The sequence below is a fragment of the Pteropus medius genome, unplaced genomic scaffold (assembly GCF_902729225.1).
Source record: "Pteropus medius unplaced genomic scaffold, Ma_sr-lr_union100, whole genome shotgun sequence".
Lineage (NCBI taxonomy): Eukaryota > Metazoa > Chordata > Mammalia > Chiroptera > Pteropodidae > Pteropus > Pteropus medius.
In genome coordinates, this window is record NW_024347793.1 from 1,415,852 (window position 1) to 1,443,443 (window position 27,592).

The window sequence follows — 27,592 nt, forward strand, 5'->3', positions numbered from 1 at the left end:
CGCGTGCTGCGGCACCCGCGGGGGGCGTGGCCCAGAACCGAAAGCCGCGGGGGTAAGGCTTGTGGGGGCGGGGCCTACGAGCCGGGGGCGGGACCTGCGGGTCGAGGGGCGGGGTTGGAGCGCCCTCGCAGCGTCCGCGAGGGCCCTCGGGGTCACGTGGAGGGCGGTGAGCACGCGCCGCGGCGCGCGGAGAGAGCCGCCGTCGCGTGGAGCGGCAGCGTTGGGATTGTGTGGACAGCTCCGTGCACGCACCGGCCTGCGGGCGGCACGTGTGTGCTCAGGCTCTGGTGGCCTGGTTGGCGGATCCGGGCTCCCGGGAGACGCACATGCTCAAGCTAGACGGTCCACAGGCGGCCGTCTGCGCAGGCCCGAGCCCCGGGCGGGCTCGGCAGGCGGCGAGCGCATGCTGGGACTCCAGGCGGACTCGGGCGTCCGCGGGACAGATTGGCTGGAAGACAGGGACGCGCCAGTGTGCGCATGCCCGACTGTGAAGCTGGATCACCGGCGGTTGAGGTGCAGTGGTGGCGGCCGATTCTCGAACGAGATGCTGGTGTTGATGCTGGTGGTGGCGGCGGCGACCCTTCGGCTCTGTCCGCTGGCCAGAGCTCAGCCGCTGTGCCGGTGGGGCGGCCCTCCCGGGCTTGGGGTGCTGGCAGGGGAGGTGGGAGCTCATCTGAGCAGAGGCCCGGGCGGAATCCAGGAGTAAACGCTTCGCTTCCCAACCTCTTCGAGGCGTCCCAGTTTACTCTTCGGGGAATCCAACTTGATACCTTGCCTTCTCCCGCCCTACCTCCTTCACAAAGGCCTCCCATTGCCAATTCAGCTTTGGCCGGACTCCGAAACCTTAAAGCCACTACCTTAACTTGTGCCCTCCTGTCCACCCCCGACCCCGGCAGCCGGAGTAATTACTGATAAACGAATCTGGTCTCGTCGTTCCCCTCCCCTGGTTCTATGCTGCACCAGAATAAAACCCAGTTCCTTGCGCATCCTGCGTTTCCTGGCGTGGTCTGGCCCAGAGTTTCTCAGCAGAAGCGGTGCTAAAATTTGTGGCCAAGCATTCTCTGGTGCGGGGCCGTCCTGGGCACTGCGGACTGTTGAGCAGCATCCCTGGCCTCCACCCACTCCACCCACTAGGTGCCAGTACTACCTCCTTCCCCAAGCTCGGCCGTCAATCAAAACTGTCCCTAGTCATTGCCAAGGGTACCCTGGGGATTTGACAAGGACGGATCTGGCCCCTGCCCACCCCTGGATCACTGCTGCAGCCACACCGTCCCTTGAACACGCCAAACTTTGTCCAGCTTTGGGGACGGGGGAGACTTGCATGCGGCTCCCGCTTGGTCATGCTTTGCTTCCATGTTTCTCCTTGGCTTGTTTCTCATAGATCAGATTCCAAATTCAGTAGCGTATTTCCTTGTTTAAGGCCCCCGAATCTAATACCTTTCCACATCCTCCCTCCCCATAGCGGCGTTTTCCTATCAATCACAAACTTCTGTTCTTTTGACAATTTTTTTTCTGTTGCTGTCACTAGAATATTAGCCTATAAGGGTGTAGAGTGTTTATCTTATTAACTCCTAACCCAGAACATTTTTAGATTTCAGTAACTGTTAGATCAGTGAAGTCTCTGCAAGGTGCCACGGGGCTAGACGGATGCTAAAGCCCAGTTCCTGTCCTCAGGGGGCTCCTGCCTGGAGTGAGCTGTCACATTTAGCAGGGCCCTGTTTACCGGTGAAATAGTGAATGTGTACTTTTGATGAATGGCCTCATTTGATCTTTACAACAAGGTCCACGGAGTACCGATTCCTTAAGCTTATTTTATAGATGTGAAAACAGACCCAGTGAAAATAAAGACACATAGCTAGTCAGTGAGGAGTAGGGTTTGCCAGTAAGATTTACTAGGTGGATTTGTCTCAAAATCTGAAAAGCTTGATTACATCTAATTCTCCCATTTCCCCACACGAGTTCTCAAAGTGCGGTCCTGGACCAGCAGCAACAGCATACCTGGGGATTGTTAGAATTGCAATTCCCTGGGTCTGCTGAATCAGAGTCTCAGGTGGCACCCAGCCATCTACAGTCTCATCAAGCCCGCCAGGCGCTTCTGGCGCACAGCCAAGATTGAGAACCGCTGCTGTAAACTGTACCAACATTCTCACAGCCACCAACACACCTCCCCCGAAGGAAAAGAGAAAAAAAACAATCCTTGGAGTAGAAATTCCTAACATTCCTAATCCGGGGCCTGCAAATGAGCCTTTATGAGTCCTTGGAAATCGTGTGGGAGAGAAGTCTCCCAGTTCCATTAGGTTTTCCAGGAGCTCCTAGAACCCTAAAAGCATCAAGAACAGGTACTTAAGAGTTAATCCAGAGGCAGGCTGTTTAGAGTCATGCTGAATATTCAATAAACATTGACAGATGTTTGTCGGTCTCTTGTCACTTACCTCTAGTACTCACACCGTGAGGACGGGAAAGGTGTTTCCTGTGGAACAGCAAATTCGAGGGGTATGTGGCTCCATGTTTAACATTTTCATTTTTGTCTAATCACTAGATCAGAACATTTCCCAGTATTTTGGGGCTGCCAGTGTTGTGTCAGGCGTAGAACATAGTCTAATCCTTACCATTGCCCTTTAAAATAAGGGATTTATTTTTTCATTCCACTAAAAAAGTAGTTAAGAAAGATCAAGTAACCTGGACAAAGCCAGGAGATAGAAGTGGGTTTAGAACTCAGACCACCAGTGTTCTATCTGATGGAAGATTTTAAATCTCAGTAACCTAGGAAGCAAACTGTTGCTTTGTCCCTTTCCCTCAACTTGTGCCTAAAACACATGGAAAAAAAAAATTTCACCAGTTAAAATGTGTTTCCTAGTGACATCACGTTATTTCAGAATAGTGTCCGCATTTCTGAATAATCTCTAAGTGACTGGTTTCTAACATGTTAGCTTTATGATTCTTTGTTCTCTAGCCTCTCTTTCTAATAATTAACAATCTGTAAATAAACGATGTACACAGAAGGAGATGCGATACGAATTATTATCTCAAATTTTTTCACTTTTTATTTTGACATAATAGATTCACAGCAAGTTGCAAAAATAGTTGAGAGATGTCCCAGATACCCTTCACCCAGTGGTGACATCTGACATAACCAGAGTATAATATCAAAACAGAAAGAGGACAATGATAAAATCCACCCGCCTAATTCAGATTTCACCTTTATTTACGTTTTCAGTGTTGCACATGAGGACATTGTTTATGACAGGTGTTTATCATCATTGGTATTAAGACTTTGTGACTATCTCTCTAGGACCTTCTGCATTTTTCATCTATGACAACACGCTTGATTAAACATCCTTGCCAGAAAAACATAGCCCTGTATCTAGGGTAAGTCGCCATTTTTTGAATTGTTACCGTCCTTTTTATTAAAATGGTAGATTTGCCCTCACTGATTCATTCCGTAAACATTAAGGAAGACAGCTCTGTCCTGTGTTGCTAGTCACCGGCCTGCAGGGAGGCCACTGTTGGGTCGGGGGTCAGAGGATGAGAGATGAAGAGACCAGCAAGCAACTAAAATGTTTGCGGTATGCTGTTGTACCACCTGTCACAGATGCTTAATATAAGCACTCATGGGTGAAATCCGAGGAGAAAATGCCTAGGACGTTTCCACTGGGGAATTGATGCCCAAACTGGGTTTTGAAGGATGAATAGGAGTTCACTGGGGCGGGGGCGGGGAACCAAATATGAAGGGCTGGGCATGGAGCATTCAGAGGGGTGGAAATGCCACACCCAGCATGCACTAGGGATTGTCAGGGTGCACGGTTAGAAAACCAGGTATGTACATGATACAATATGTGTACCCTGCCATCCTAAAAGTAGTGGGGAATTTGGGGCCACACCATTTGTGTTTAGGAAGATTTCCGAAAGCCCAGGTCAAGAACACATTGCATGACATGGAAAGCCTAAGTGGAAAGGAAGGCCACGTAAGGGACAAGGAGGCCGGCTCAGCAGGACTCGCCACCTCGGGGTGTGCACAATGGAGGGGAGCAAGTGGTCGAAGACAGTGTCCAAGTGTCTGGCCAAAAGGCCCAGGAGAGGGGCGGCAGCCCAGGATGGCAGGCCGCCTGCAAGAACATGAAGGACACATAAGACCAGAGATGGGAACTGAAGGACACATAAGACCAGAGATGGGAACTGAAGGTCACGTCCAGGCGAGTGGCGGTTCTGGCTGCGGGCATAGCTGCAGTCCCCCAGGCATCACGTGTTCAGTGGTTGGAGGCTCTGGCGGAGACTGACTTTGCGGAGAAGAGAAAGAGAATGGAAAGCAGGAGACCTAGAAGCCGAGGGAGGCGGGGTGGAGGAGGAAGGCTGTCATGGAAGAGCCAGGGCACGGGGGCAGTCGAGCCGATGGGAAGCCAGGACGCAGAGGTCCAAAGTTCATGGTACCGTTTCCAGAAGCCAAGACGACAGGAGAGAGAAGACAGGTCACTAAGGAGAGCTCAGCAGAAAGGGACGCAGGTTCCCTCTGACAAGAAGGGCCTGGACCGAGGCGGTGACCACCTGGACAGGTCCCAGGGTGGGGATGGGGAGCAGGGGAGCAAGGCTGGCCCTGGGCAGGGTGAGGACTCAGCTGCTCCTCCCATGGCAGAAGCGTCTCTAATGGTAAGATGCGAACTCTGTGGTTCCTTTAGAGCTGAGCTGCCGTGGAGTGACCACTAGCCACATGTGGCCATTCGAATTTAAATTTTTCATGGAGGGATGATGGATGCATACAGTGTGGTCCATCCAGACAGTGGAATATTATTCAGCCTTAAAAAGGAAGGAGATCCTGACACCTGCTGCAACGTGGGGGAACCCTGAGGATATGATGCTCAGTGTGACATAAGCCAGACACCAAAGGACCATTACCGAGCGATTCCACTCACAGGAGGTCCCCAGAGGAATCAATCCATAGAGACAGGAAGTAGATGGTGGAGCCAGGGGCTGGGGGAGGGGAGGGGAGTGAGTGTTTAATGGAGACAGAGTGCCAGTTTGGGAAGATGAGAAAGTTCTGGAGACAGACAGTGGGGACGGTGGCTCTGCAATGTGTGTGTGCTTAATGCCGCCGAGCTGTGCACTTAAAGATGATTAAAACGATACAATTTGTTATGTGTATTCTACCGCAGTTACAATAAAGTGAATTGTGAAATATAAATTTTATGTTGTGTTTTACTACAATTTAAAAAATTAAACAAAAAACGTTAATTAAAATCAAATACCATGAAAAATCCACCAGTCAGACTAACCATATTTCAAGTGCTCAGTGTGGCTGCCATATTGGACAGATCAGAAACGAATGTCTTGTCTATGGCCAGGCCATGTCACCCAGAACGTGCCCGATCCTGTCTGATCTTGGAAGCTAAGCAGGGTCGGGCCTGGTCAGTACTTGGATGGGAGACCACCTAGGAAGACCAGGTGCTGTAGGCGTAAAAACTAAAAAAAATAAGGAATTGTAAGCTGATAAGGTCCTTGCAATCTCTGAGGTCAACCAAGGGTTGCCTCACCTAAAAACAAACAAACAAAAAACAAAAACAAAAAAAAACACCTCGTCTCTGTAGGACAGCAGTGCTTTAGAGGGGAAGTCACCAGGACGGCTCCTGGGGTGGGTCAGCCGCCATCTGATTTTGTGTGGCTGGCGAGCTAAGAGTAGTCTTTACATTTATATATGATTGAAAACAAAAAAAGAAGACTAATACTATGTGACACATGAAAATGATGTGAAATTCACATTTCAGTGTCCATGAATAAAGTTTTATTGGCACAGGGCCACATTCATTCGTATTGTCCGTGGCAATGGCAGAGTTGAGTCATTGAGACAGAGGCCATGCCGCCCCTAAAATATTTCCCATCTAGCCCTTTACAGAAGAATTTGCAGACCCCGGCCTAGGACACGACACGCTTAAAAGGTACCCTGACACCCAGACACACAGGAGTCGGGGAGGGTCTGACTCCAAAAGCTTCCATAAACGAGAGATTCTAATGCTTAACAAAATGAAATATCACTTTTTGCCTGTCGTGTTGATGAGGATGAGGTCCAACGGGCATGAGGCTGAGCGGGACCCCCTTTTGTGGAGGGACAGTTTGGCAGAATCTGTCAAAATATTCAACACGTTCTCGGACACGATGATCCCATTTCTAGGAAGTTAATCTACAATTCTAACTTGTTTATGTTTTCTAGTGCATGTCTTTCCTGAGACCTTTGTCCCAGCCCCAGCCGGCCCCTCTGCCTGGGTGTCCTTTCCTCTTGCAGCAGCGGGAAGAGCATTCCAGGCCACAGGGACAGCACGTGCAGAGGCCCTGAGGCTGGCCCTTACTTGACCGAAGAACAGCTCAAATGCAGTGGTTAAGGGAGAGAGAGTGAAGGGGGATGTCAGTAGTATCGGATCACGTGGAAGGCATGGCGATGAATTTGGATTCTGGGTTACCTCTGGCGGAAAGCTCAAGGTCAATAGTGCTGAGGGTTAGAAGCCCCGAAGGCGGGGAAACAGGTCGAGTCCTACCGAGGAGGACCGAGGACCGAGGACCGCCCCACAGGACAGTTCAGAAGCTCTGCCCTTGATCCTTCAGGACAGGCCGCCACTCGAGTTTCCTGAGCGGAGAGCGGCGTGGTCGATGCCGGCAGCTCTCACCTTCTGGGCTGGCTGTCACGATAGATCTCCTTCTAATTTTTTTTCTGTTTTCTCCACCTGCTGACAGTGATCACCTTTTGTTGTTGCCACCACGCCAGTCGTTTTGGCGTGAGAGTCCCCTGCTGTCTAATTTACTGTTTTTAAATTGTCTAAAACCGGACCACATAAAATTCGAAGGAGAGCATATCAGTAAAGTATTTGACCTTTCGTCCATAGACAATATGATGTCAGTGTAGCACACACTGAAGCTGCTTGTCGCTTACGTCTAGGTTCTTAATTAGGCTTCTGATAGTGGTTGCCGGAAAAGTGAGCCTCTGTATATTTATTCCAACCTCAAACTTTCTTCTTTGCATTTTTTTCTAGTGAACTAAAGAAGGTCTTGTGGGCAAAAACGTGTCCCCAGAGCCCAGTGTTCGATAAATGTGTGTCAAATGAATGAACGAATTAGAGTTCGTATTTTAAAAGAGAAAATAGGTTGGGACCCTTATAGTGTTTCAGGAAACTTTTGTTTAGAAAAACTTACCTTGACGACGGGTTCTAAAATAAAAACAAAACAAAAATTGAGAAAGTAAACGAAATAATATTGCACAGTTTATGCCTCAGAGTTCCTTCCTCCACCTATGTTTTATTGGTTTTGATGTCAATCGTACACGTGCTGAAAGTATTTAACCACGTAAAAGAGACAATATAAAAGTAACAATAGCCAACAGAATCACATCGCTTTCATTCAACTTGGTATTCGAGGTCCCAGCCAGTGCAATGATAAGAGAAAGCTATGAAACATAAAACACAATTGGAAAGAAAGACATTCGCCAAATGCAAGTGTATCAAAACCAGAAGTAGCAACTGAGTGCAGCAAGTTAGCCAAATACAAGACAGAGTCTTAAAACATCAACAACTCTCTTATGAACCAGCCACGGCCACTTAGAAAAGGCAATTATGAAAAATACCATTCGCAATGGCAACAAAAACCTTAAAATACGTGGGAATTAACTCAGCAGTTCCTGTCTGTCTAAAACCGTAAAACTTTGGGGAGGCGAGGGAGGAGGAGACCTGGAAATACCACGTTCGGGGTGGCCATTCACTCCTTAAGTTCCTGCAGGAAGAAACAAACCATTTCTTTCTTGTAGACACAGTCCTGAGCTGAAGCCCTTTACTTTAGTTGGATTAGGGCCATATAAATGACAAGACGGAAGGTCATCCCTAGCAAGGCAGGCTGTCATATAATGGATGTTTTATACACTATCATATTTGACGTGGTTGCACTTTTGAAATCATGTTATTTCAAGAAGCCAAATAGCTAGGCTATGGAAATTTACTCAAACAAAAAATAGGTGGGTGGGTGGATAGATGACAGATAGATGATAGATAAATAGATGGATAGATGGACGGATGGATGGATGGATGATAGAGGATAGATAAATAGATGATAGATAGATGGATAGATGGATGGATGATAGATGGATGGAGAGATGATAGATAGATGATAGATAAATAGACAGATGATAGATAGATGATAGACAGATGATAGAAGCCAAATGGTTCCTTGTTAAAAAGGAATTTTGTTCGAATGGAACTTTTCCATTGTCTTTTTTCTTTTGTGTGTGTGAAATTGTCCTAATTTAACTCTTTCATTGTTTGTTTCAGAAGACAACTTTTTTTCACGAGAAATAACTTTGAGAGTAGTCTCCTCCCACTTTCCATCCCTGCGTCAATGAAGGTAGTTATTTTATGGGACGATCCGAAGGATGCTCAAAATAGCTAATCTCAGGGGGAAGATATAGTTCGGAAATACCACATTAGTCTGTTTTTGTTAGTTTGGAGATTTATTTCACAAAATGTACCTCTTAAAGACACACAGCAGTTTCTAAGCCAAAAGGAGGGTTGATTCTGTTCTGTCCTTGCTACCAAAATGGGCTTCCCCCGCGTCCCCCCAAAAAGGAAACAGAACCGTTGCTAGTGCCTCCTACAGCGGTTGTATTGGGAATGGATGGATTGCATGCACTAATTTAAGGGCCTCCCTAAATTGTCCTAAACACAAACGGAGGGACATTTACCCTCTGGTGTCTCTCTCGAGGAAGCCTGCCATTCGTGCCCCTGCCTTCGAGGTTGTGCCACCTGGGTACCAGCATTTCTCTTAGGAGCGACGGTGACGCTCATCATTCATGCCCCTCGTCCATCCTTTATCTTTAGGCTTCATCCTTAGAGAAGGTTTTGATGAAGGAGCGGGAGGCGGAGTGAGCTTAGGCACCCGACACCGATGTCAACCTCCCAGTTGTACCTCTAGATGCGGCCGATCCCAGGACACATCGTCCCCAGTATCTAGGAAGCGAACAACTCCTGCTCGCACAAACCCGCACGTCTAGAAGGACCGCTTCCCAAACTTACGTCGGAAGAGCTGACCGATGTCACGTGTGCCGTTGTTTGTAGGTCGGCGTACCAGAAGTCACATCGGCTCATTTTGCCGATTCGGTGCTGCTGTTAGTAGTGAATCGAAAAATCTACATTTATAATTATGAAGACGATTTCTGGGCGAGATCTAGAGGTACGTGTTTTTGTGGGGTTTTTTGCTTGAGTTCAGCCAACAACGTCAGAGAAAAGGTTAAGTTCTGAAGTGTAAACCACACTGCTACTTGGACGCTACCTCGCCCTTTAAAATTCAAACAAGGGTCAGCCCGAACCCCCATCCCACAGGGCGGGAACCTCGTGTTTCTGTTGGGGATTGTAGTTACAAATCACAAAACCCTGCTCTGGGCACGAATGACGCCCAGATGCATGGTGACAAGGCTGTGTGACGGGAAGATTCAGGCTCCAGTACTTCCTGTTAGAGACAGCAGAGCAGGTGAGCTTGAAGAAGAAGGGAAGGAAAGAACCAAGGGGAAGGAGGCGAGGAGAGGGGGTCGAGAACGACAACAGGGAGACGTAGGTTTCAGAGGAGAAGAGGGGTGGCCTTCTCTCTCTCAGGAAAAGGGAGGCAGGGAGAGAGCTCGGGTACTCATGGCGGTGAGGAAGGGGTCGGCACGAGGCGCCTCTCGGCCCTGCTGACATTTGCGGCCAGGTCCTTCTCTGCTGGGGGGGGCGGGGCGCCCGAGCACTGTGGGGTGCTGAGCAGCATTCCTGGTCCCCACCCGCTCCATGCAAGGAGCCTCCCCTCCCAAGTCCTGACAACAAAAATGTTCCCAAACATCACCACGCGTCCCCTGGGAGGTCACATCCCCTCCGTGGAGAACCCCTGGGTTGGTAGATCACCGTCTGGCAGTTTGCTGTTCTTTTGCTTCACTTATATTAGTTTTGGGGAAAGACTGGGGGCCCCCAAGATGGCGCCTTGCCCCCCACCAGCGAAGGGCCCGCCAGGTGCTTGCCAAACACTGGCGGGTGAACTGACCGCGGCCCCCTGAGAGGGCGGGGAAGCACAGCAGAAGGGCCACGCCCTGGCTCGGCCTCTGTCCCACTTTGCATGACTCAGCGAGGTGACCGGGTGGACTTCACTCCATCAGCACCCAGAATGTTCCGAGCCCCTTGGCGGAGGCACGGACACTGTACCTATGTGGGCCCTAGAGAATGTTCGTGACCTGAGTAAAGCCGGGCCGCCTGGGGGCCAGTTTGGGGACCATCTTATCAGAGTGTCACGTCTGAACCCAGCACACCGGTCTTCATAACCTCAGCTGACCTTCTCTACAGAACCGCCTGCCCACAGCCAAACTGCCTGAAAGTCCTCTGCTGCCCGCCCCTGCCCCGTCTCCCTCCAGAGCCTCCCACACCCTCCGGGGACCCCTCTCCACCCTCCAGCGCGATCCCTCTCGCTCTCACAGTTCATGGCTCTTCTTTCTCCTTTTTGGGGAGGAGGGAGCCTAGAATTCACATGAAACCCACCAGTTTAACCATTTTAAAGTATACAATTTGATGGCATTTAGTACGTTCACGGTGTCGTGAAACCCCCACCACTATCGAGTTCCAGAACATTCTCTTCACCCCGAAATAAGCCCCATCCCCATTATGCACCCCCGTCCCACTCCCCCAGCCCTGGCAACCACTCACCCCACTCTCTGTCTCTGTGGACGTGCCTGTCCTGGATGTTTCATACAGGTGGATTCACACACTGTGTGGCCTCTGTGTCTGGCTTATAACTCTCATTGAGTGTTATATTTTTGAGATTCATCCATGTTGTAGGACGGGGGGGTCCCCAACCCTCGGGCTGTGACCTGTTTGGGACTGGGCTGCACAGCAGGAGGTGAGCGGCAGGTGAGCGAATGAAGCTTCATCTGTATCTGCAGCTGCTCCCCAGGGCCAGCATCACCGCTTCAGTCCTGACTCTGGCCCCGGCCTCCCACTGCGGACTCAGCCGTCCCCGTCCGGCCCCCTCTCTTCCTGCCGCCTTCTGTTGCCCAGCAACGTCGTGCTCCCCAAACCGCCCGGCCTTCTCACGAGGTGCTAGAAGCGGGTCGGCTTCAGGGTGTCATCTTTGCCCCCGGCGGCGCCTCAGGCTCGGTTTGCTCGAGGACCTGCTAGTTTGCGTCCTGGCGCCAGGGTCTCCGTGTGCTCTCTGCAGCGCTGTATTTCACACGACTTCATGTCTTCCTGTCAGCCGTCTTCCCTGTCCACCTTCCGCATCCGTACAGAGTAACCGGGAACCGGAGGGCGCGGATGGTCTCAGCCTCGGTCTCCGGTGACACATCTGTGCTCTCGGTGACCTCTCCTAACACGTCCACTGCTGCCCCCCGAGTCTCAGCCCTCTCTCGATTTCTTGGCCGCAGTCTCTGCTCGAACTGATGACCGAACCAGTCTCTAATCATGTCGTGTCTTCATCGACTGCATTGAAGTTGTGGTTTTCTTCCACAGTCATGATTCGATCATTCTAGTTTCAGTCTTTTGAGGAACCGCTGTTTTCCACACCTGCCCCATTTTCCACCCCCACGACGGTGCCCGAGGGGTCCAATTTCTTCACGTTCCCTGTCGACGCCCATTGCTTTGTTTCTTTGGTAGCAGTCACCCCACCGAGTGCGAGGCGGCCTCTCCCGGTGCTTTTGCTGTACACTTCCCCAGTGATGTGCGACCTCGAGCATCTTTGCCGGTGTTTGTTGGCCATGTGCATATTTTCTTTCAAGCTCCAGTTTCTGCATTTAAAATAGAATCAAAGAATACTTCACTAAGAGAAGGGAGCCCTTCCTGCGATTGGCAGAGTCCTAAAAGAGTGTCCGCAAAGCCCGTGGTTCTGTCCCCCCGAGGTTCTGTCCCCCCCGATGACACTCAGCAACGTCTGGAGATGCCGTGGGTTGTCAGGACTGGAGGAGGGTGCCGCCGGCACTGAGCCGTTAGAGGCAGGGACGCTGCAAAACGTCCCTGGACGTGCACAGGACGACGGCTCCCGCCACCAAGAACAGTCTGGCCCCAAATGTCAGTGGTAGATCGAGAAACCCCGCTCTAACCTTTTCTCTGAACTTCAGGGCACTCGTATATTTTTCAAACGATCTTTTCCTTTCAGGTATAAAACACCCCGTTTCACATATTTCTGGTGAAAATTGTTGCTACACTGACCATTTCCTTTGCTTGGTGAGTACCACGTGTAGTCTGTCATTCTTTACTCTGCTCCGGGCACAGAATTATGAATGGAAATAGGACGGGGTTGGCCTCGAGGGCTGGACCCTGATGGCCTTGGCGGCGCGCCTTCCCCAGGGTTCGGGAGAGGGCCTGAGATGCGGGAGGGCTCTGGTGCTGCTTTCAGATCACGTGCTATGACTACATCCATCTTTCTTCCTTTTTCGAACTTGTTATTTTGAAATAATTATCAACTCTACAAGAAGTTGAAAAAAATCACAGAGTTCCATGTACCCTTCACCCAGCTCTCCCGGCGGATACCTGTTACTTAACTACAGTATAACACTAAAACCAGGCCACCGACATGGATGCGAGTTCTACACGATCTCACTGTAAAGTCATGGAGCTACTACTGCCATCAAAATACTGGACTGTTCCATCAGCCCGCAGCTCCGTGCCTCCCGGATCCCGCCCCTTCGGCCCCTGACTACCACTAATCTGTTCTCCATACATAAGTTTTTGTTTCTTTGAGACAAATGCCCAGGAGTTTAACCCTTGGTATATATCTCTTTCTTGGATTGAAACATAATTGACATGTGACACTGTATAAGTTTCAGGTGCACTCGATTCGATCCACGTATGTATTGCAATGTAACCACCCTAGCATTAGCTCGCGCCTCTACCCTGTCGCTTAATTACCATTTCTGTTTTTGCGGCGAAAACCTTAAGATCTAGTCTCTTAGCAACTTTGTAGTTTCTAATACGGTACTGTAGTCTATAATCTCTGTGCCATTCATTCATTAGACCTCTGGGACTTATTTATCTGAGGGTTGCAAGTTTGTGACCTTCAACAATCCCCCCACCCTCTGTCTCCTTCTAAAGAGACTGTTCTATGTGTGTGTTCTTCCAGGACATAAGTTATTTCGTTTTTGCTTATTTGCATGGAGATGCGATAGCTCAGACCACTATGTATTTCTCAGATAACCAGGGATACAGATTTCAGAAGTACTTCCACGAAGGACAGGTATGTTCGTTTTGGTAAGAAAGTGAACAGAAAATACACACCTCGTGTGCGGCCGGAGTCATCAGCCCTCAGGGGGTGAACCGGTGCTTTTCTCTCTTGAAGAGCCCAGCTGGCAGGGAGGGCAGGGGGAGTTCCCAAGTCAGAGGAGCTGGTGAGGGAGATGAGGCAGTCGGGGGAGGAGACGGAAGGGCTCGGGCCGCGGCCCGTCCAGGATGCACCTGTGAAAACGGGCACCGCGTGAAGGCTGCACGTTAATCGGTGCCTGACCTCATGCGCCCTAAAGTCAGTGCCATCGGTACCATCGTCGTCCCCACTTTACAGACGAGAGAAGTGTACTGGGTTGAGTATGCGTCCCCCCAAACTTCACGTCCACCCAGAACCTCAGAAAGTAACCTTACTTAGAAAGAGGGTCTTTCAGATGTGGTTCGTTAAGTCAAGATGGCGTCCTACCGACCGGTGTCCTTATAAGAAGAGGGGGACACAGACGGATGCTCACAGAGAAGGAGCCCGTGCGAAGACGAAGCTGACGCTGGAGGGATGTATTTGCAAGCCAAGGAGCACCAAGGGCAACCAAGACAAGCCGGAAGAGAGGCGTGGCCTTGGGAGGGACCGACCCTGCGGACACCGTGACTTCAGACTCTGGCTTCCAGAACTGTGACAGTAAGTTCCAGTTGCTTAAAGCCCCCTGGAATGTGGTATTTTGTCATGGCGGCCCTAGATGACTAATACTAATACGGGGTGACGGCTGAGAGAGCTGCAGGGCCTTTGCTGAGGCCCCCGCCAGGCAGAGCCGGGGCGCTAAGAGCTGAAGAAGACAGGAGGTTGTGTAACTCAGAGGATGAGGACGCTTTATTCCGATGCGGAGAACGGCTTCGCCCCCAAACATGTGGGGGGAATGTCCGAAGGAAGGTGGCGTTTACTCCGCACGCGCGCTCTGATCACGCCTCAGGTCTGGATCCTCGGGGCCGCCCGGGCGGTCCAACGAAGCCTAGAACCGAACCAGCCACACGCGTTCGTTTGAACTCTGACCTGGAAGGACCCAGAGGCTGCTGGTGCAAGTCCCAGAGTCCAAAGGCTCGGGGACCAGGAGCTCCGATATTCGAGAACAGGAGAGGGTGGACGTCCCGGCTCCAGGAGAGAGGAGGGCTTGGCGCTTCCTCCACCGTTTTGTCCTGTTCGGGCCCCCACTGGATCGGACGATGCCCACCCACGATGACGACAGCGGATCTTCCTTACCCCTTCGATTGAATCGAATGCTAAGCTCATCCAGGAACAATGTCACGGGCACGCCCAGAAATAACGTCTTACCGCTCTCTGGGCATCCCTTAGTCCGGCCAAGTCGACACGGAATTAACCCTCACGAGTCCACCCTTGTCAGCCTGACACCCATACGCGTCTCTTTCAACCGTACCGAATCTCCAAATAAAGACACTCACGAGGCCATACTTCTGCCCGGCAAGATGCAACCATCTGCGTGCCACAAAAAACGCACCGACCGCTGCCCGGGAGCGGAGTTGAACTCGAGGGTGAGGTTCGCTCCTCTCCTCGGTGTCGGTCCCTTGAACACCAGTTGTTAATGCTGTAGTCGTGTTACTCCGCGTGGGCACATGATGTATGTGTGTGGTGCGCGGTTACTGTTGCTGGAGGAACCTTTAGGAGATGCTTAGGTCCCGGGGGCGGAGCCCTCAGGAATGGGATTAGTGCCTTTGTAAAGGAGACCCCAGCCCCCTTTCACCACGTGAGGACACAGCAAGACACCCCGCCCAGAGGAGGGCCCTCGCCAGCCACGCTGGCACCCTGAGCTCAGACCTCCGGCCCCCAGAATTGTGAGAAATAAATTTCTGTTGTTTATAAGCCACCCAGGCTGGTGGAATTTGTTGTAGAGCCCGACGGACAAAGGCAGAGATTTAGGGCTTCGACCTATGAATTTGGGGCAGGACACAGTTCCGTCCAGTGCATTAGAGAACACTCCGCCCCAAATAACAGAGGCCGAAATAGAACAGCAGCCCTCCTCTCTTTCACTCATGGGAAGATGTCTGGAGGGAGCCAGCTTGGCTTCACACTCCAGCATGGCTGCCGGGCACTCTGCTGACCAGCCACAAATCAGGAATGAAGAACCGAGGCAGAAATGAAGGATCCAGCAGGCTGGGTCACGCCACTTCCTCCCACACCCCAAAACAAAGCTGTCTTCACCCAGAGGCTGCCCTGGATGCTACACTCCCACAGAGCATAAATGGGTCGTAATGAAAAGACATTCCTTCGTCTTAGTTTATTGGATACTCCGAAGTTAGATTTAGAATTAAACATGTTTATAATTTATTCACATGCAACTTTTTTTTGTTTGTTTCATAGGAAGAACTGGTCGGGTCTTTGGGTGGGGTCTTCTACTTGCACTCCCTGTCACAGACTGGGCTGCTTCTCACCCACCAAGGGAGGGTGAGTAACTTTGGACTGAAAAGAACAACTTAAGTGACCTTTGCTTCAAGCCAGGTTTTCGTTAAAACTAACACAGTTAGATTTTCATATCTGAAATCCATCTAACTTTCATTTACCACCTGCTCATCCACCCATCTACCCCTTTACCTACGCGTTAGTCCGTCCATCATCCATCCTTCCGTCCACCCACCCATTCGTTCACCTACCTTCCATCCGGGTACCCAGGCACCCGCCCCTACCCACGCCTGCCTCCCGCCCGGCCCGCGTTCATTTGCTCCCGCCCGCGTTCATTTGCTCCCTCCGCGGCACACTCCGCAGTCGTCCAGGGGGCGCTGAGCATCAGGGGTCAATACAAGGTCTGGCGCACCCATCGCTGGTGGCGCACAAGACCATTTTAAATGCCTCAGGTCAAATTATAAACGATTTCCACGTGTATTCATAAAATCGGTATGGAAAACCCGTGCCCCACGGATACTGTTTAGGATAAGACTAAGTTCAGAAGAGGAGTCGGTCCATTTAAACTGCATTCGAAGAGAAAAGATAAAGTCAGAACATGATTAAGCTCGGCAGGACCCGGGTAATGCAGAACTTGTGAGCAGGGCGAGCAGCTCCGAGGTTCTGGGGAGACCCTCCGTCAGCAAGCCTTCCGTGCTTGGGCTGAGGTCCCGGCGGAAAGCCGCACCCGCAAACCGCGTGATGGGTCCAGCCCCACGCCCCTCATTAGCACGAGCTGCCAGGGCCCCACCCTGAGCTGGAGACTCTCCCACCACTCCGGACATCCCAAGCATTCAGTGGCTGAGGCGTCCAGCTCCAGGGTCTCAGGCCTGACCATAGGCGGCCACAAGCGCTTTACCAGACAGGCCCGCGGGTCAACCGCGCCGCGTTGCCTCCGAGGCCTTTATCCGCGTCCCTCCCCGGCAGCCCGCCCCAGGCGTCCCCGCGCAGGGAGGGGCGGACGCGTCGCTCGCAGGCGCAGCGCTCAGCAACCTTCCGATGCTGGCGCCGGGGCGCTAACACCCCCGCACCGGCGCTGACCCAGACGGCCCGCCCTGGCGCGCCCTCGTGGCTCAGCCCCTCGCTGACCCCACCGCAGTAAGCGCCGAAAGGCCGAACTCTTTTCAGGTCGGCTTGTTGCCCTAACCGGCTGTGCAGACCCCAGGCAGCCAGCTGAGCAGCTCTATGATCGGGGGACCAAGGCCACCCTGTCCATGACACAGCGCCACGGGCTGCGGGCTGCGAACTCGCGCAGTCTCTTAAGCAAGTTGTCTGCAGATGGGCGTGGCCTGTATCCACATGGGGGGCAGGGCGAGTCAAGTTCAGCAGCCCCTGCACAGTGAGTGCATCCTCTCCCTGAGTGCTAAGTGCTCTTGTGCCCCAGGAGGCGCCTAGAAAGCCAGCCAGCCCCGCCCCCTCCTCTCACGGAGCAGCTTCTGGGAACTCACTTACGAACCGGGGCAGCGTTGTTTCGAACCTGTCAGAGGCCTTGCGTGAAGAGCCGGTGAGAGCGAGCCTTGACAGCCGCGCAGAGCAGTTGAGACTTGACGCAGAGCGGGCCCTTAGCAGGTTGGAGGTGAGGGTGGCTTGGTGCCAGGCTGTCGGAAAGAGAATCCAGGGTGGGCGTGCACACAGGTAGGTCGAAGGAGAGAAATCAACTTAAATAACAGTCAGGTACAAGGTGCCACCGAGGACATTTTCGGAGACATGCCATGAGAACCCGTGCTGGACACTGTGGGTTGCTGAGCAGCACCCTTGCCCCACCAGGCACATCCCTAGTGTGACAACCACAGACGTGACAACCCAGACATCGCCCTGTGTCCCCTGGGAGCAGGACCACCTCAGGCTGAGAACCCCAGGTCCAGATGAGAATGTCGGATCCTCGAGGCCTGCGGACCCCCGCTGCTCTGCCGCTGCGGGGTCGCCGCCAGCTCGGTGACCTCTGCCGTTGCTCAGGATTCGGTGGTCTCCCCCTCCCAGGCGCAGTTCCTGTACTCGGACTACCCGCTGAACCACAGTCTGGGGCTGCCCTTCAACTACAGCGGGTTGCTCGACATCATCAGCGCCCCCGGCCAGAAGGGCGTCCTGATCTTCTGGTTCAAGAAGAACCTGCTAATTTCCAAAAACGCAGGTGAGGGGGCGGGGAGGGGAGGTGCCTGGGCTGGGGCCACCATCAGCGCCCCGCCCCCAGCGCGGGGTGGGGAAGTGCACGCCATTACTGTCCCTCCCCCGGGAGGAGGACGAGACCCCTTCTCGCCTTGCCATCCTCGCTGCACCACCCCTCCCCAACTGCCATTCCCTGCCTGTGGGACTTTCTGGGACACGTAGGCAGGTTCTGAAAGTCACCAGGTGTTGAAGGCAGAGGGCCCAAGTCTCTGCTCCGGGAGCTGCAGATCTTGTCTGGGGGCTGAATTCAGTGCCTCCAGATGGGTCAGGAACCCCCCGCCTGACCTTCCCCGGGCAAGAGGAAACTCTGCAGATGGCACAGCAGCTGCAGCCGGCCTGGCCGCCCCCGTGCCCAGGCCACGTGAGCCCCAGCCCGCCAGCCGGCACAAGCAGAGGGACGAAAGGCTGCCCACCCTAGAGGAGGTGCTGTCAGGAACCTCTGGGCACAGGTGTGGCTGCAATCACAGCCAGCTACCCAGCACGGGTCAGGCCACCTGAACAGCAGTGTTCCTTGCGGTGCAAGAAACAGGGCTGGCCCACCTGTTTCGAGAGCCCCTTCGGGAGGAAAGCAGTCTCGTTCCTTGTACATGTTTGTTACTCACGTGGTAAGAGGCCTTCTCGAACCCGAGCTTATTTCGCGTGATGTTTTACAGCGTCGCATGTCAGCTGTGTTTTCTTTCCCTGACTCTTTATCACTTGAGTCACAAGCCCAGGGATGGGTGGGCGGCGTTTCAGCAGCAGAGACCCCCTTCCCAGCACGTGCCCAGGTCTCACGATTCTGCCGTGTCTTCTCACAGGCCAGCTCGTCGACCCAGTCCCAGTGAGAGAAGGCCAGCGCACCTTGTATTCTTCCGTTTTGGAAGCCAACCTCACCATCCACAGCGTGGCTGCCAGTGCGTGCCCGCCCGCCCCGCGGGTAGCTTTTAGCCGAAACGTCCATTCGGGTCCTTGGCCCGTTTTTTAATAGGGATGTTTGTCTTTTCATTGTTGAGTTGCGAGAGTTCTTTATATATTCGGGATGCGAGTCCCTTATCAGAAATAAGATTTGTAAATATTTTCTCCCAGTCTAAGGCTTGTGTTTCCACTCTTTTTTTTTGTTTTTTTGTTTTTTTTCAAACCTTTGAGTATACATCACCTCCCATGTCTAGAATCTTTACTATTTTCTTAAGAACAAAGGCCAAGCTCGCAAAGATGACATTCGGGGCCATGTATCTTGTGTGTCACCTGCGCTGAGAGACCTCTCTCCACCAACCCTACGGTTCTCAGCCTGGGCAATGTCGGGAGACACCTGTGGGCGTCATGACTCGGGGAGGGGGGCGCGGAACCGCCACTGGCATCTTCTGGACAGAGGCCAGGCGTGTTGCTCAGCACCCTGCGGTGCCCGGGACAGCCCTCCACGAAGAGCCGGCGGCCACGAGGTCAGTGGAGCAGGGCCTGAGGCCCCGCGACAGCAGCCTTCTGCCCTCGCCCCACAAACACTCCTCCGCAACTCTACACCAGAGGCTGTTTTCAAGCCTCAGCTGGAAATTGAATACTTGTAACATGACCAGCAAAACAGAAAGTAGTTACCATCTGGTCCTTTACAGAGGAAGTTTGCTGACCGCTGGTCTAGATGATGGAATTTGGAGTCATTAAAAAAAACAAAACAAAAAACTTTTTATATCTTTAATATTTTTGTCCGTTGAAACAAACCTCATTTCAATTTTTGTTCTGTCTTGTTTGTTTTTTCCTAGATGAAAACGAAATGGCAGTTTTAACGCAGGAGAATAAGTTGTATTATGGTAGCCTGGGGATCCTGACAAACTTCCTAATCAAAGTAGGCAAAGTCAAAGTGAGGGTTGTTATCGGGTTGGTGGGGGATAAGTGTTGTCCTCAAACTTTCATACTGTTTCCGAAGGCTAGAAATTGCCCTAGTTATTAAAACGGCAATAACATTTTAAATAGCACAGCGATAATATAATAAAAATTTTAACTAATATTAAATTATTAACATTAATAATTTTAGCAGTAATAGTAATTTTAATAGTTATTAAAATAACAGCAATGGCAGCTAAAACTTAACTGAGCACTTAGAATATGGAAGGTGCCGATCTAACCACCTTTTGACGGTTAATTCATTTAACCCTGACCATTGTCTTAAGAAGCAAACCCTTATGCTGTCCCCATTAGACAGACAGACAGACTGAGGCACAGAGACATGAAGTCATTCGCCCGGGGTCACGGAGGCAGGGAACGGTGTTGCTGGGAGCACCTCGCATTATCTCGTGCATTATGCACATCTACCTTCATCCCGTCCTCGTGGCAACCCTGAGAAGGAGTCAATTTCATCCACCTTTCACAGGGAGAAAACTGAAGTTCAAGTTCCTCTCTCCCCTAAGGCCCCAAAACTCTTTAGCAATGAGCCGGGAAAGTCCCCCAGCTGTGCCGACTGCTCCTTCAGCGTTTCTCCTGCAGTGGCCCGGCAGTGGGATAAGGGCAGGGTCACCGGGGGTGGGGTGCCCACGCGGGAGCCATCCCTTTGAAGCCTTCACCCTGGTGTCCTGAAACCAGTGCGTTTTCTGGGGAGAAAGCCCGGAGCTTTTGTCTGACTTTCCAGAGAGGTCCGTGACCTCTGAGCGCCCCCTCTGACGAGGACACGCAGTTTCTGTTATTAATTTAAACACCAAGGAATGAATGAAGCTAAAGAGCAGATGTCTCAACAGAGTGTACTTATGGCGTCACTGTTGGTTTGTTTGTTTGTTTGTTTGATGTACCTTCTTTATACCTGAATCCGAAGACAAAATTTAAATCCTAAAAAAAGAATCGGAATGACCTGATCTTAGAAATCACTTCTTTCAGTTTGCAGACCAAAACCTCTGGTCCCAAGAGGCAGTGCTGATGTTCAGCAAACCGGGGATTCTTCAGCTCGTGACCCCAATTCACGATTCGTTTTTCCCAGCTTTCGATTTCCAGAAGTGCGTCATGAATATCCAGGCAATTCTCATGGACCCTCAACTCCAAATTGACTTCTGCAAAGTATGTGATCCTAACTGGTTGGCTCTCCCTCTGTTCGCTGCACTTTTTTTAGTTAGGCGTTTGCAGCAGGCAAGCACACACGGAGCTCCACGTGGGGTTCCTCAGAAAATAGAAGATGCCCAGTTAAACTTGAATTTCACATAAACAACTGAATCTGGCAACCAGCCACCACTGCCCCAGAGGCTGGCCCCCACATTTGTACAATTTCCTGTCCCTTATTCCAAATAGAAACATGTTTTCCTCATAGTAGATGCTCTTCGTAACGAGGAAGACAGCCAACCCTCGAAGTTGTTAAGAAGAGAAAAAGGGAAATGATGTGCTTGGCAGAACCAGTCCCCTTTTCCACGCGGTCAAATGAACAGCCACGGCTCCACAGGGACTTACCGGGAGAGTCTCCAGAGAGGGAGGTTCTATTGGGCTCACGGCACCCACCGAGCCGTGGGGTCAGCCTTGACCCTGGCCAAGAGGACTGACTGAAGAAGGGAAAATCATAGAACAGGCAGACGTGCCCACGTCCATTTGGATTCACCATTCTGCAAGTGACGGAAAATCCAGACCAAATGGGCTTAAACCAGAAAGGCAACTGTCGACTCGTGGACAAAACAGTCCAAAGGGACGAGACTGCAGGCGAGGCGTGACCTGGTGACGGAAATCAGGCCGCCGTGAGCCGGCCCCTCTCCTTCTCGCCACCCTGCCTGCCCAGGCGTATCGTGCTTCATCCTGAAGCTCCACCCATCTGGATGCCTCCAGGAAGCCCCCGGCTCTCGCATGGTGGCAGCGAGCTGGCAGCCGACCCTGCAAGACCAGGCATCCTCACACAGCACCCCAGGCGAGAGACGGTCTCGCATCACGGTCCTGCAGAAGCCACGAGAAACCCCAGCACGTCTCCCATTTCTCACTGGCTCAGAGAGGGTGGCACGCCCACTCCTGGGCTGGTCACGTGGCTGGGGATGGGCCAGTCGGAACCGCCCCCCGCCAGAGAGTGGTGGGGTCAGTCCTCCCACCAGGCCACATGCCCAAGGGTCATTTGCCAGAGGAAACCCGGGTTTCCCTCAGTAAGGGGGAGCAGCACTGGACAGAAAGAGTAAAATGTCTTCTCTGGGCTCCTCCAGAGCCCCCACCCCACCCCTGTTCTGACAATCACACAGGCAGAAGTGCGGGACAGTGTTTCCTAACTTCCTTTTTCTTTTTTATTTTTAAAGCTTTTTTTTCCAGTTTTTGAGATAATAGCAACGGCAGCTAATTGACATAATTGACATAAAGTCGATTGTTTTCAGGTGCACCGCACAGTGATTTGGTGATGGACATGTCTGGTTAACATCCATCACCTCGCGGAGTTACAAATTTTTTCTTGTAATGAAACATTTTAAAACATACTGTCTCTTAACAACTTTCAAATATGCAGAACGATGTCGGTAGCTATAGTCACCGTGCTGAAAACCACACCCCAGGACTAATCTGTTAAGATGAATTAACTGGAAGTTTGTGATTTCGACCCCTCCGCCCATCCCCCCGCCGCCCCGGCCTCTGGCGAGCACTGATCTGTCCTCCGGTTCTATGGGTTCGGCCTTTTTTAGATTCCATATGTGAGTAGGGTCACGCAGTATCTGTCTTTCTCTGGCCAATCTCACCTAACATAACTGCCCTCGAGGTCAGTCCACGTTGCAAATGGCAGGGTTTCCCTCTTTTGAAGGCTGACTGATATTCCATCGCGGATTTGACGTAGAGAGACACACACACCTCGTTTTCATTGTCCGTCCGTTCACCGATGGACACGGGGTGTCTCTGTGTCTTGGCTCCTGCAGATAGTGCCACAGTGAGCACGACGGTGCAGGTGTCCCTTCAGGACAGTGACTTTATTTCCTTCAGATCGATGTCCAGAAGTGGAATTTTCGGGTCACATGGTAGCTCCATGTTGAATTCTTTGAAGGCCCTTCACACTGTTTTCCACGGTGGCTGCCAACCTACCGTCCCGAGGAAGTGCCATCCCTGAGCCTGCCTTGTCCAGCAACCTCATCCCGTCTTTCAAATCCAACAGATCAGAAGCCAGTCAGCGCTGTGCTCAGCGGAGCCCGGCTGCCTCGGCTCACCACGCCCCCCTCCGCCCCGCCCCCCATCTGCAGGCCACGCCCCCTCCGAGGGGCTACAGAAAAATAACGAAAAGATTTTAGTGTCCACTTCCAAGTGGCCTGTGGGTCCAGGGCACTGAGTAAATGAGAAAAAATAAATAAAAGCAACTGTGCCATATACTGAGTTTATCGACTTATAAAAATATCCTTTCAGGAGATGATGGCGCTAAGTGCTTCATCCTGAAGCTCCACCCAGCTCCTCTCTTTACTTGCTACGGTAGGATGTCACCCCCCCACCCCCAGCCATTGTGATTTTCTTGTGGGTCCTTGAAATCACATGTCTGAGAATTTCTGGTCTTACGCACAAGCAGAGAAGAGGGACAGAGCGAGGGAGGGGGAGGAGGGGACAGTAAGGCTTTTATGCAAGTGTTTGGCCCCTTAAACCATTCTGAGGAAGACGGCTGTGGCGTTAGCAAGTACTTTTCCAAAAATCCACCCCCGCAAAAGATACAGCATCTCAATAACCCACGGATGAAAGCTGGAAAGTTTGAGTAACAAAAATAAACAATACAATATTGGACAATAAGCCAAAATATAAAATAAAAATGCACAAGTCCCCATGGATGTAAATAGATGATGAAATAAATAAATAAAGGGAGAGGAGACACGGCTCCCTTATTGGAGAACGCAAAAGAATATGGCTACAGTGTCCCCTCTCCGGAGGCCGAGCTGAACGTGACTTGCTAATGAAGAACAGTCTGGAAGAGGAGAATGGAGATAGCTGGCAGACGCCTTCGACCGGGAGGTCGGCAGCAGTGAGAAGCCACATGGCAAGGACAGACCTGGAATCAGCCACCCCTCCAAGAAGCAGCCTGGTCACCGCCTCAGGGGGCAGCAAAGCAATCCATTGTCTCGAAAATGGGGAAATGAAAGGCAACACACAAGCGTTTCTCCTGCCTTTCCTTCATGCCTTTCTACTGGGCCAGCAAACACGGCAGGGACAGTGTCTCCTGATGGCGTTATTCCGGGGAATACCTGACAACAAATTGACAGGACATCTCCACGTGGCAACCTCGAAGAATTAATGGGCTTTGAGCATCAATGGCCACTGGCGTCAAAAAAGAAACAGCCAGCCGTCATGTGCCACAAGGGAAGACCAGTCACCCATCGAGTCTTGCCAATGCGACTCGACCGAAAGCTGATAGATCCGGCACCAGTCTGCCAGAAACGCAGAGCGCAGGGGACGTGCCCAGCTGTGCCAGGGGAAACCCAGGCTGTGGGGAATCTGAAGGTCCGGCAGCCTGGGCTCTTCAGAGATGAGTAGTGGGTGGAAAGAGGCTTCCACACGACGCTGCGAACGAGCCCGAGGTACATCGCCTGGCGCTGCACACCTAGCGACAGCTCTAGAAAGAAATACGGGGAGAAAAGCAATTGCTGCAAGTCAGGCAGAGGACCCTTGGAGAGGGGCGGGCGCCTCGAGGCCTTCTGGGGCGCAGGGTGGAGCGGGGACGACGGTGGCGCCGGCGAGAGCCCTGGCAGCTGTGGCCTCCGTCGGGCACCGTGACCGTCTCCCACCTACTTCCTCTCCTCTGGCGTGCGTGGGAGAAACGGAGGCTTGATTTAATTTAAACTTTTTTTTTTTTCCATTTCTGACTAGGTAGAACTTCTGCAAGGAGATTTCGAAAACAAAATGTACAACATCGATATGAATAGCAAGTTGGAGTTGGCCGCCCTGATGATCCCCAGGCCAAGCACGTCACCGGTCCCGCTGGTAAGGACACCGCCTTATCTGCGGGACGAGTGTTCCTGATTCACGGTGCTCCCCAGTGTCCTTGGCCTCACGTGCTGTGTCCACTGTTCCCAAACTCAGGGGACTCCCTGGTGCCCTCCGTGGAGACACAGTCCCCGCGGTGCCCGTCCAAGCTCGCTGTCCCTGTCCTCCTCCTCGGCTAGCATCCACGGATCTGGGTGTGCCGGAGGCCGTGGCAGTCTGTCCGTCTGCCTACCCGGCCTCTCGTCACACGACCTCTGCACCTCGCTCCCCACCCTTCTTCTGAGCTCCCCCGTAGCCTTTCCACAAGTTCCTTTTCCTCTCGGCTGGGCCAGAGCCGGCTTCTGTCCCTTCCAGCCAAGAGCCCCAGCTGGGGGTGCCTGAGAAACAGCGGGCATCCTGGGCCTGGAGCCCAAGTGTCTAAGCTTGGACACCTGGCTGCAAATAAACGGGGGGAAGTCCAGCCAGCCAGGACCAGGGCCTGCGAGGGGACGCCAGGCTGGGTCCAAGTGTCATGCAGAGGCCTCTCGTCTCCCTCTGCAGGATGGGCGTCTAGGCCTCTCTGCACACCTGAGTGGGTCCGATGGCTCAGAGGCCACGGTTAGGGGTGTGCCTGAGGCAGGGGGCACCACTGGGGTCAGGACTAGCAGCTACATTTGCAGAGCAAGCTCGGTTTTTAATATGAAGGTCACCTGCTGGTGTCACCCCACTGGCACTCAGTGCCTCTCCTGTCCCCACCTCAGGTGATCGTGAGCAACCCCCACTCTCTGGGGCTCCAGGCTGTCATCTATGAGAACAGCCACACCTATGACGGGAACATCGAGTACAAGCTGGTGAGCTGTGCCCCCACCCCAGCCAGGGGCAGTGAGGCAAAGGGCATGGCCTCGACTAGCCCGGCCAGGTCCAACCGCCACGGTCAGTGCTTGGGCCTGGCCCTCCTTCCTCCTCTCCTTCCTTGAAGGTGCCTGGGTTAGGAGAGGACACATCTCCAGCCCCAGCAAACCCAGGCGGGCACCAACAACCCGGATGATTGACATCCTCAAGGTGTCACATAGGAGAGGCACACAGCAAAGGACAGGGAGTCTAATCCAGCCGCGGGGAGGGCACGAGATCTGTGTTAGCTGGATAAACTGAGGCATCAGAGTGGAGGGAACCAGGGGGGCCGGGAGGGGCTCGCGTTTTGGGTCTGGAGGGTCTGTAAGGCCGAGCCGAGCACCATGGTCACACCTCAGAGTTTGGACTTGACCCCAGGAGCCCAGGATCAGACTGGGCGGTTTCTGCAGGACAAGGCAAGAGTCGGCCACAGCAAACTCTTCGGATCAGTCCTTGTCATATCCCAACTAAAGAAAAGGGGGAACAAAGTCGCACCTCACTGCAGGACCCCAGGACAAAGGCAGCGAGGGATGAGGGTGCTCGTGTGGTCATTTCCATGAGCCTCCAGAAGCCTTTCCTGGGCGGTGGAATTAGAAGCAGGGGCGGTCAGACGTGTTCCAGTCTCCCCCTCCCAACACCCCTGTCTTCCTCCATCTGCCCTGAACCCCGACTTTGGGGCTGCCCCCGCTCTGTCCCACTGCCGTAGCTGGGTTTTCTCTGTCATTTCACAGAACATTTCTCTGAGGCAGCAGCAGCATTACGGCAGGGCTGACCCCAGCTTCACCTCCAGGTATGTCACCGCCGGGACCGTGGCAGGCGGCACTGCGCTGTCTGCGGTGTCCCCTTAGCAGGAGCTGGGAGAGCGAGGCTAAGATCGAGACACCCCCGCAGAGGATGGGAAGGCAAGAATGACCCAAACACACCGCAAACTGTGGGTCCACAAAAGTTACAGAGAATTAGCATATGATCCAGCAACCCCACTTCTAGATACGTACCCAAAAGAATTGAAAGCAGGTCCCACAGAAATATTTGTACCCCTGCGTTCATACCAGAGCTATTCACAGCAGCCAGAAGGTGGAAACAACCCAGATGTCCGTTGACGAGTGAATGGATAACAAACCGTGGTCCATCCAGACAATGGAATATTATTCAGCCTTAAAAAAGGCTTTCTGACACCTGCCACAATATAAATGAACCTGGAGGACATTACGCTCGGTGAAAAAAGCCAGACGCAGAAGGACAAATACTATATGATACCACTTGTAGGAAGTCCCTAGGATATATATTTTAACAACAAGTATGTTTTAATTTTATATATAGAACTTTGCAACATTATCTTATATAATTGAAATTTGCCCAAAAGAGTAGAAATTAAATGTTCTCACCAAATAATAATAATAATTTTAAGAGTACGTGAGGTGATGGATGTGTGAATGAATTTGGGGAGAATCCTTTCACAATGTATACATATATCAAATCACTACATCCTACATGTTAAATCTCATACAATTTTATTTGCCAGTTATATCTTGACAAAACTGGAAAATATGTAAGTAAAAAGTAAAAAAAACGGACTTCGTATGCTGTTAATGTAGAATTATGTTCCTCTTATGCTTAGGGTGAATTTATTTAAAAGTCACTTAACTATTCTTGTACTTGGCCATAAAAAAAATGACTTCTCCCAGCAGAAATTTTGAGACCACACTCTCAGACTTTAATCCAATAGAACTAGAACTCAACAAGCAAAAAACCAAAAACCAACATCAATACGGAAATCCCTTTACGTGGAAATTAAGAAACACCCTTATAAATAAGCCCTGAATCAAAGAATTCACGGAATACAGCTAACATATACTCAGAGGAAAGTTCGTACCTCGAGCACTTTCATTATTAGGAAAAGAAATGAACTGAAGATAAATGAACTAAATATTTAAATTAATGAAGCAGGGAGACAACAAAAAAATTATGAGAAGAGAATTAACAATGATACAATCCGAAATGTACTAGAGAGAAAAAGATAATACAAAGTTAAAATGAAACATAAAGCTGTTTGCTTCAG

At 51.8% G+C, this 27,592-nt stretch overlaps 1 protein-coding gene, 1 long non-coding RNA gene and 1 pseudogene across 2 annotated transcripts in view; 2 read left to right on the plus strand and 1 right to left on the minus strand.

Moving 5' to 3' along the window:
* Positions 1 to 135: 135 nt before the first annotated feature.
* The window catches only part of CATSPERD (catsper channel auxiliary subunit delta), a 37,380-nt gene continuing 9,923 nt past the window's right edge, over positions 136 to 27,592 (plus strand). Inside the window, exons 1-15 of the mRNA XM_039878459.1 lie at positions 136 to 621; positions 2,439 to 2,493; positions 3,293 to 3,369; positions 8,298 to 8,370; positions 9,081 to 9,195; positions 12,133 to 12,200; positions 13,096 to 13,209; positions 15,562 to 15,645; positions 17,620 to 17,770; positions 18,603 to 18,698; positions 19,539 to 19,621; positions 20,644 to 20,820; positions 24,547 to 24,660; positions 25,404 to 25,493; positions 26,265 to 26,323. Coding sequence (XP_039734393.1) covers positions 404 to 621; positions 2,439 to 2,493; positions 3,293 to 3,369; positions 8,298 to 8,370; positions 9,081 to 9,195; positions 12,133 to 12,200; positions 13,096 to 13,209; positions 15,562 to 15,645; positions 17,620 to 17,770; positions 18,603 to 18,698; positions 19,539 to 19,621; positions 20,644 to 20,820; positions 24,547 to 24,660; positions 25,404 to 25,493; positions 26,265 to 26,323 — 1,574 coding nt within the window. The 5' untranslated portion in view covers positions 136 to 403. The remainder of the gene's footprint in view (positions 622 to 2,438; positions 2,494 to 3,292; positions 3,370 to 8,297; positions 8,371 to 9,080; positions 9,196 to 12,132; positions 12,201 to 13,095; positions 13,210 to 15,561; positions 15,646 to 17,619; positions 17,771 to 18,602; positions 18,699 to 19,538; positions 19,622 to 20,643; positions 20,821 to 24,546; positions 24,661 to 25,403; positions 25,494 to 26,264; positions 26,324 to 27,592) is intronic.
* Positions 5,325 to 5,448, plus strand: LOC120615483 (uncharacterized; annotated as a pseudogene).
* Positions 20,864 to 21,903, minus strand: LOC120615428 (uncharacterized). The gene is made up of 2 exons (XR_005656269.1): positions 21,205 to 21,903; positions 20,864 to 20,920 (listed from the first exon to the last, which is right to left on the minus strand). It is a non-coding gene; the product is annotated as an uncharacterized LOC120615428 (long non-coding RNA).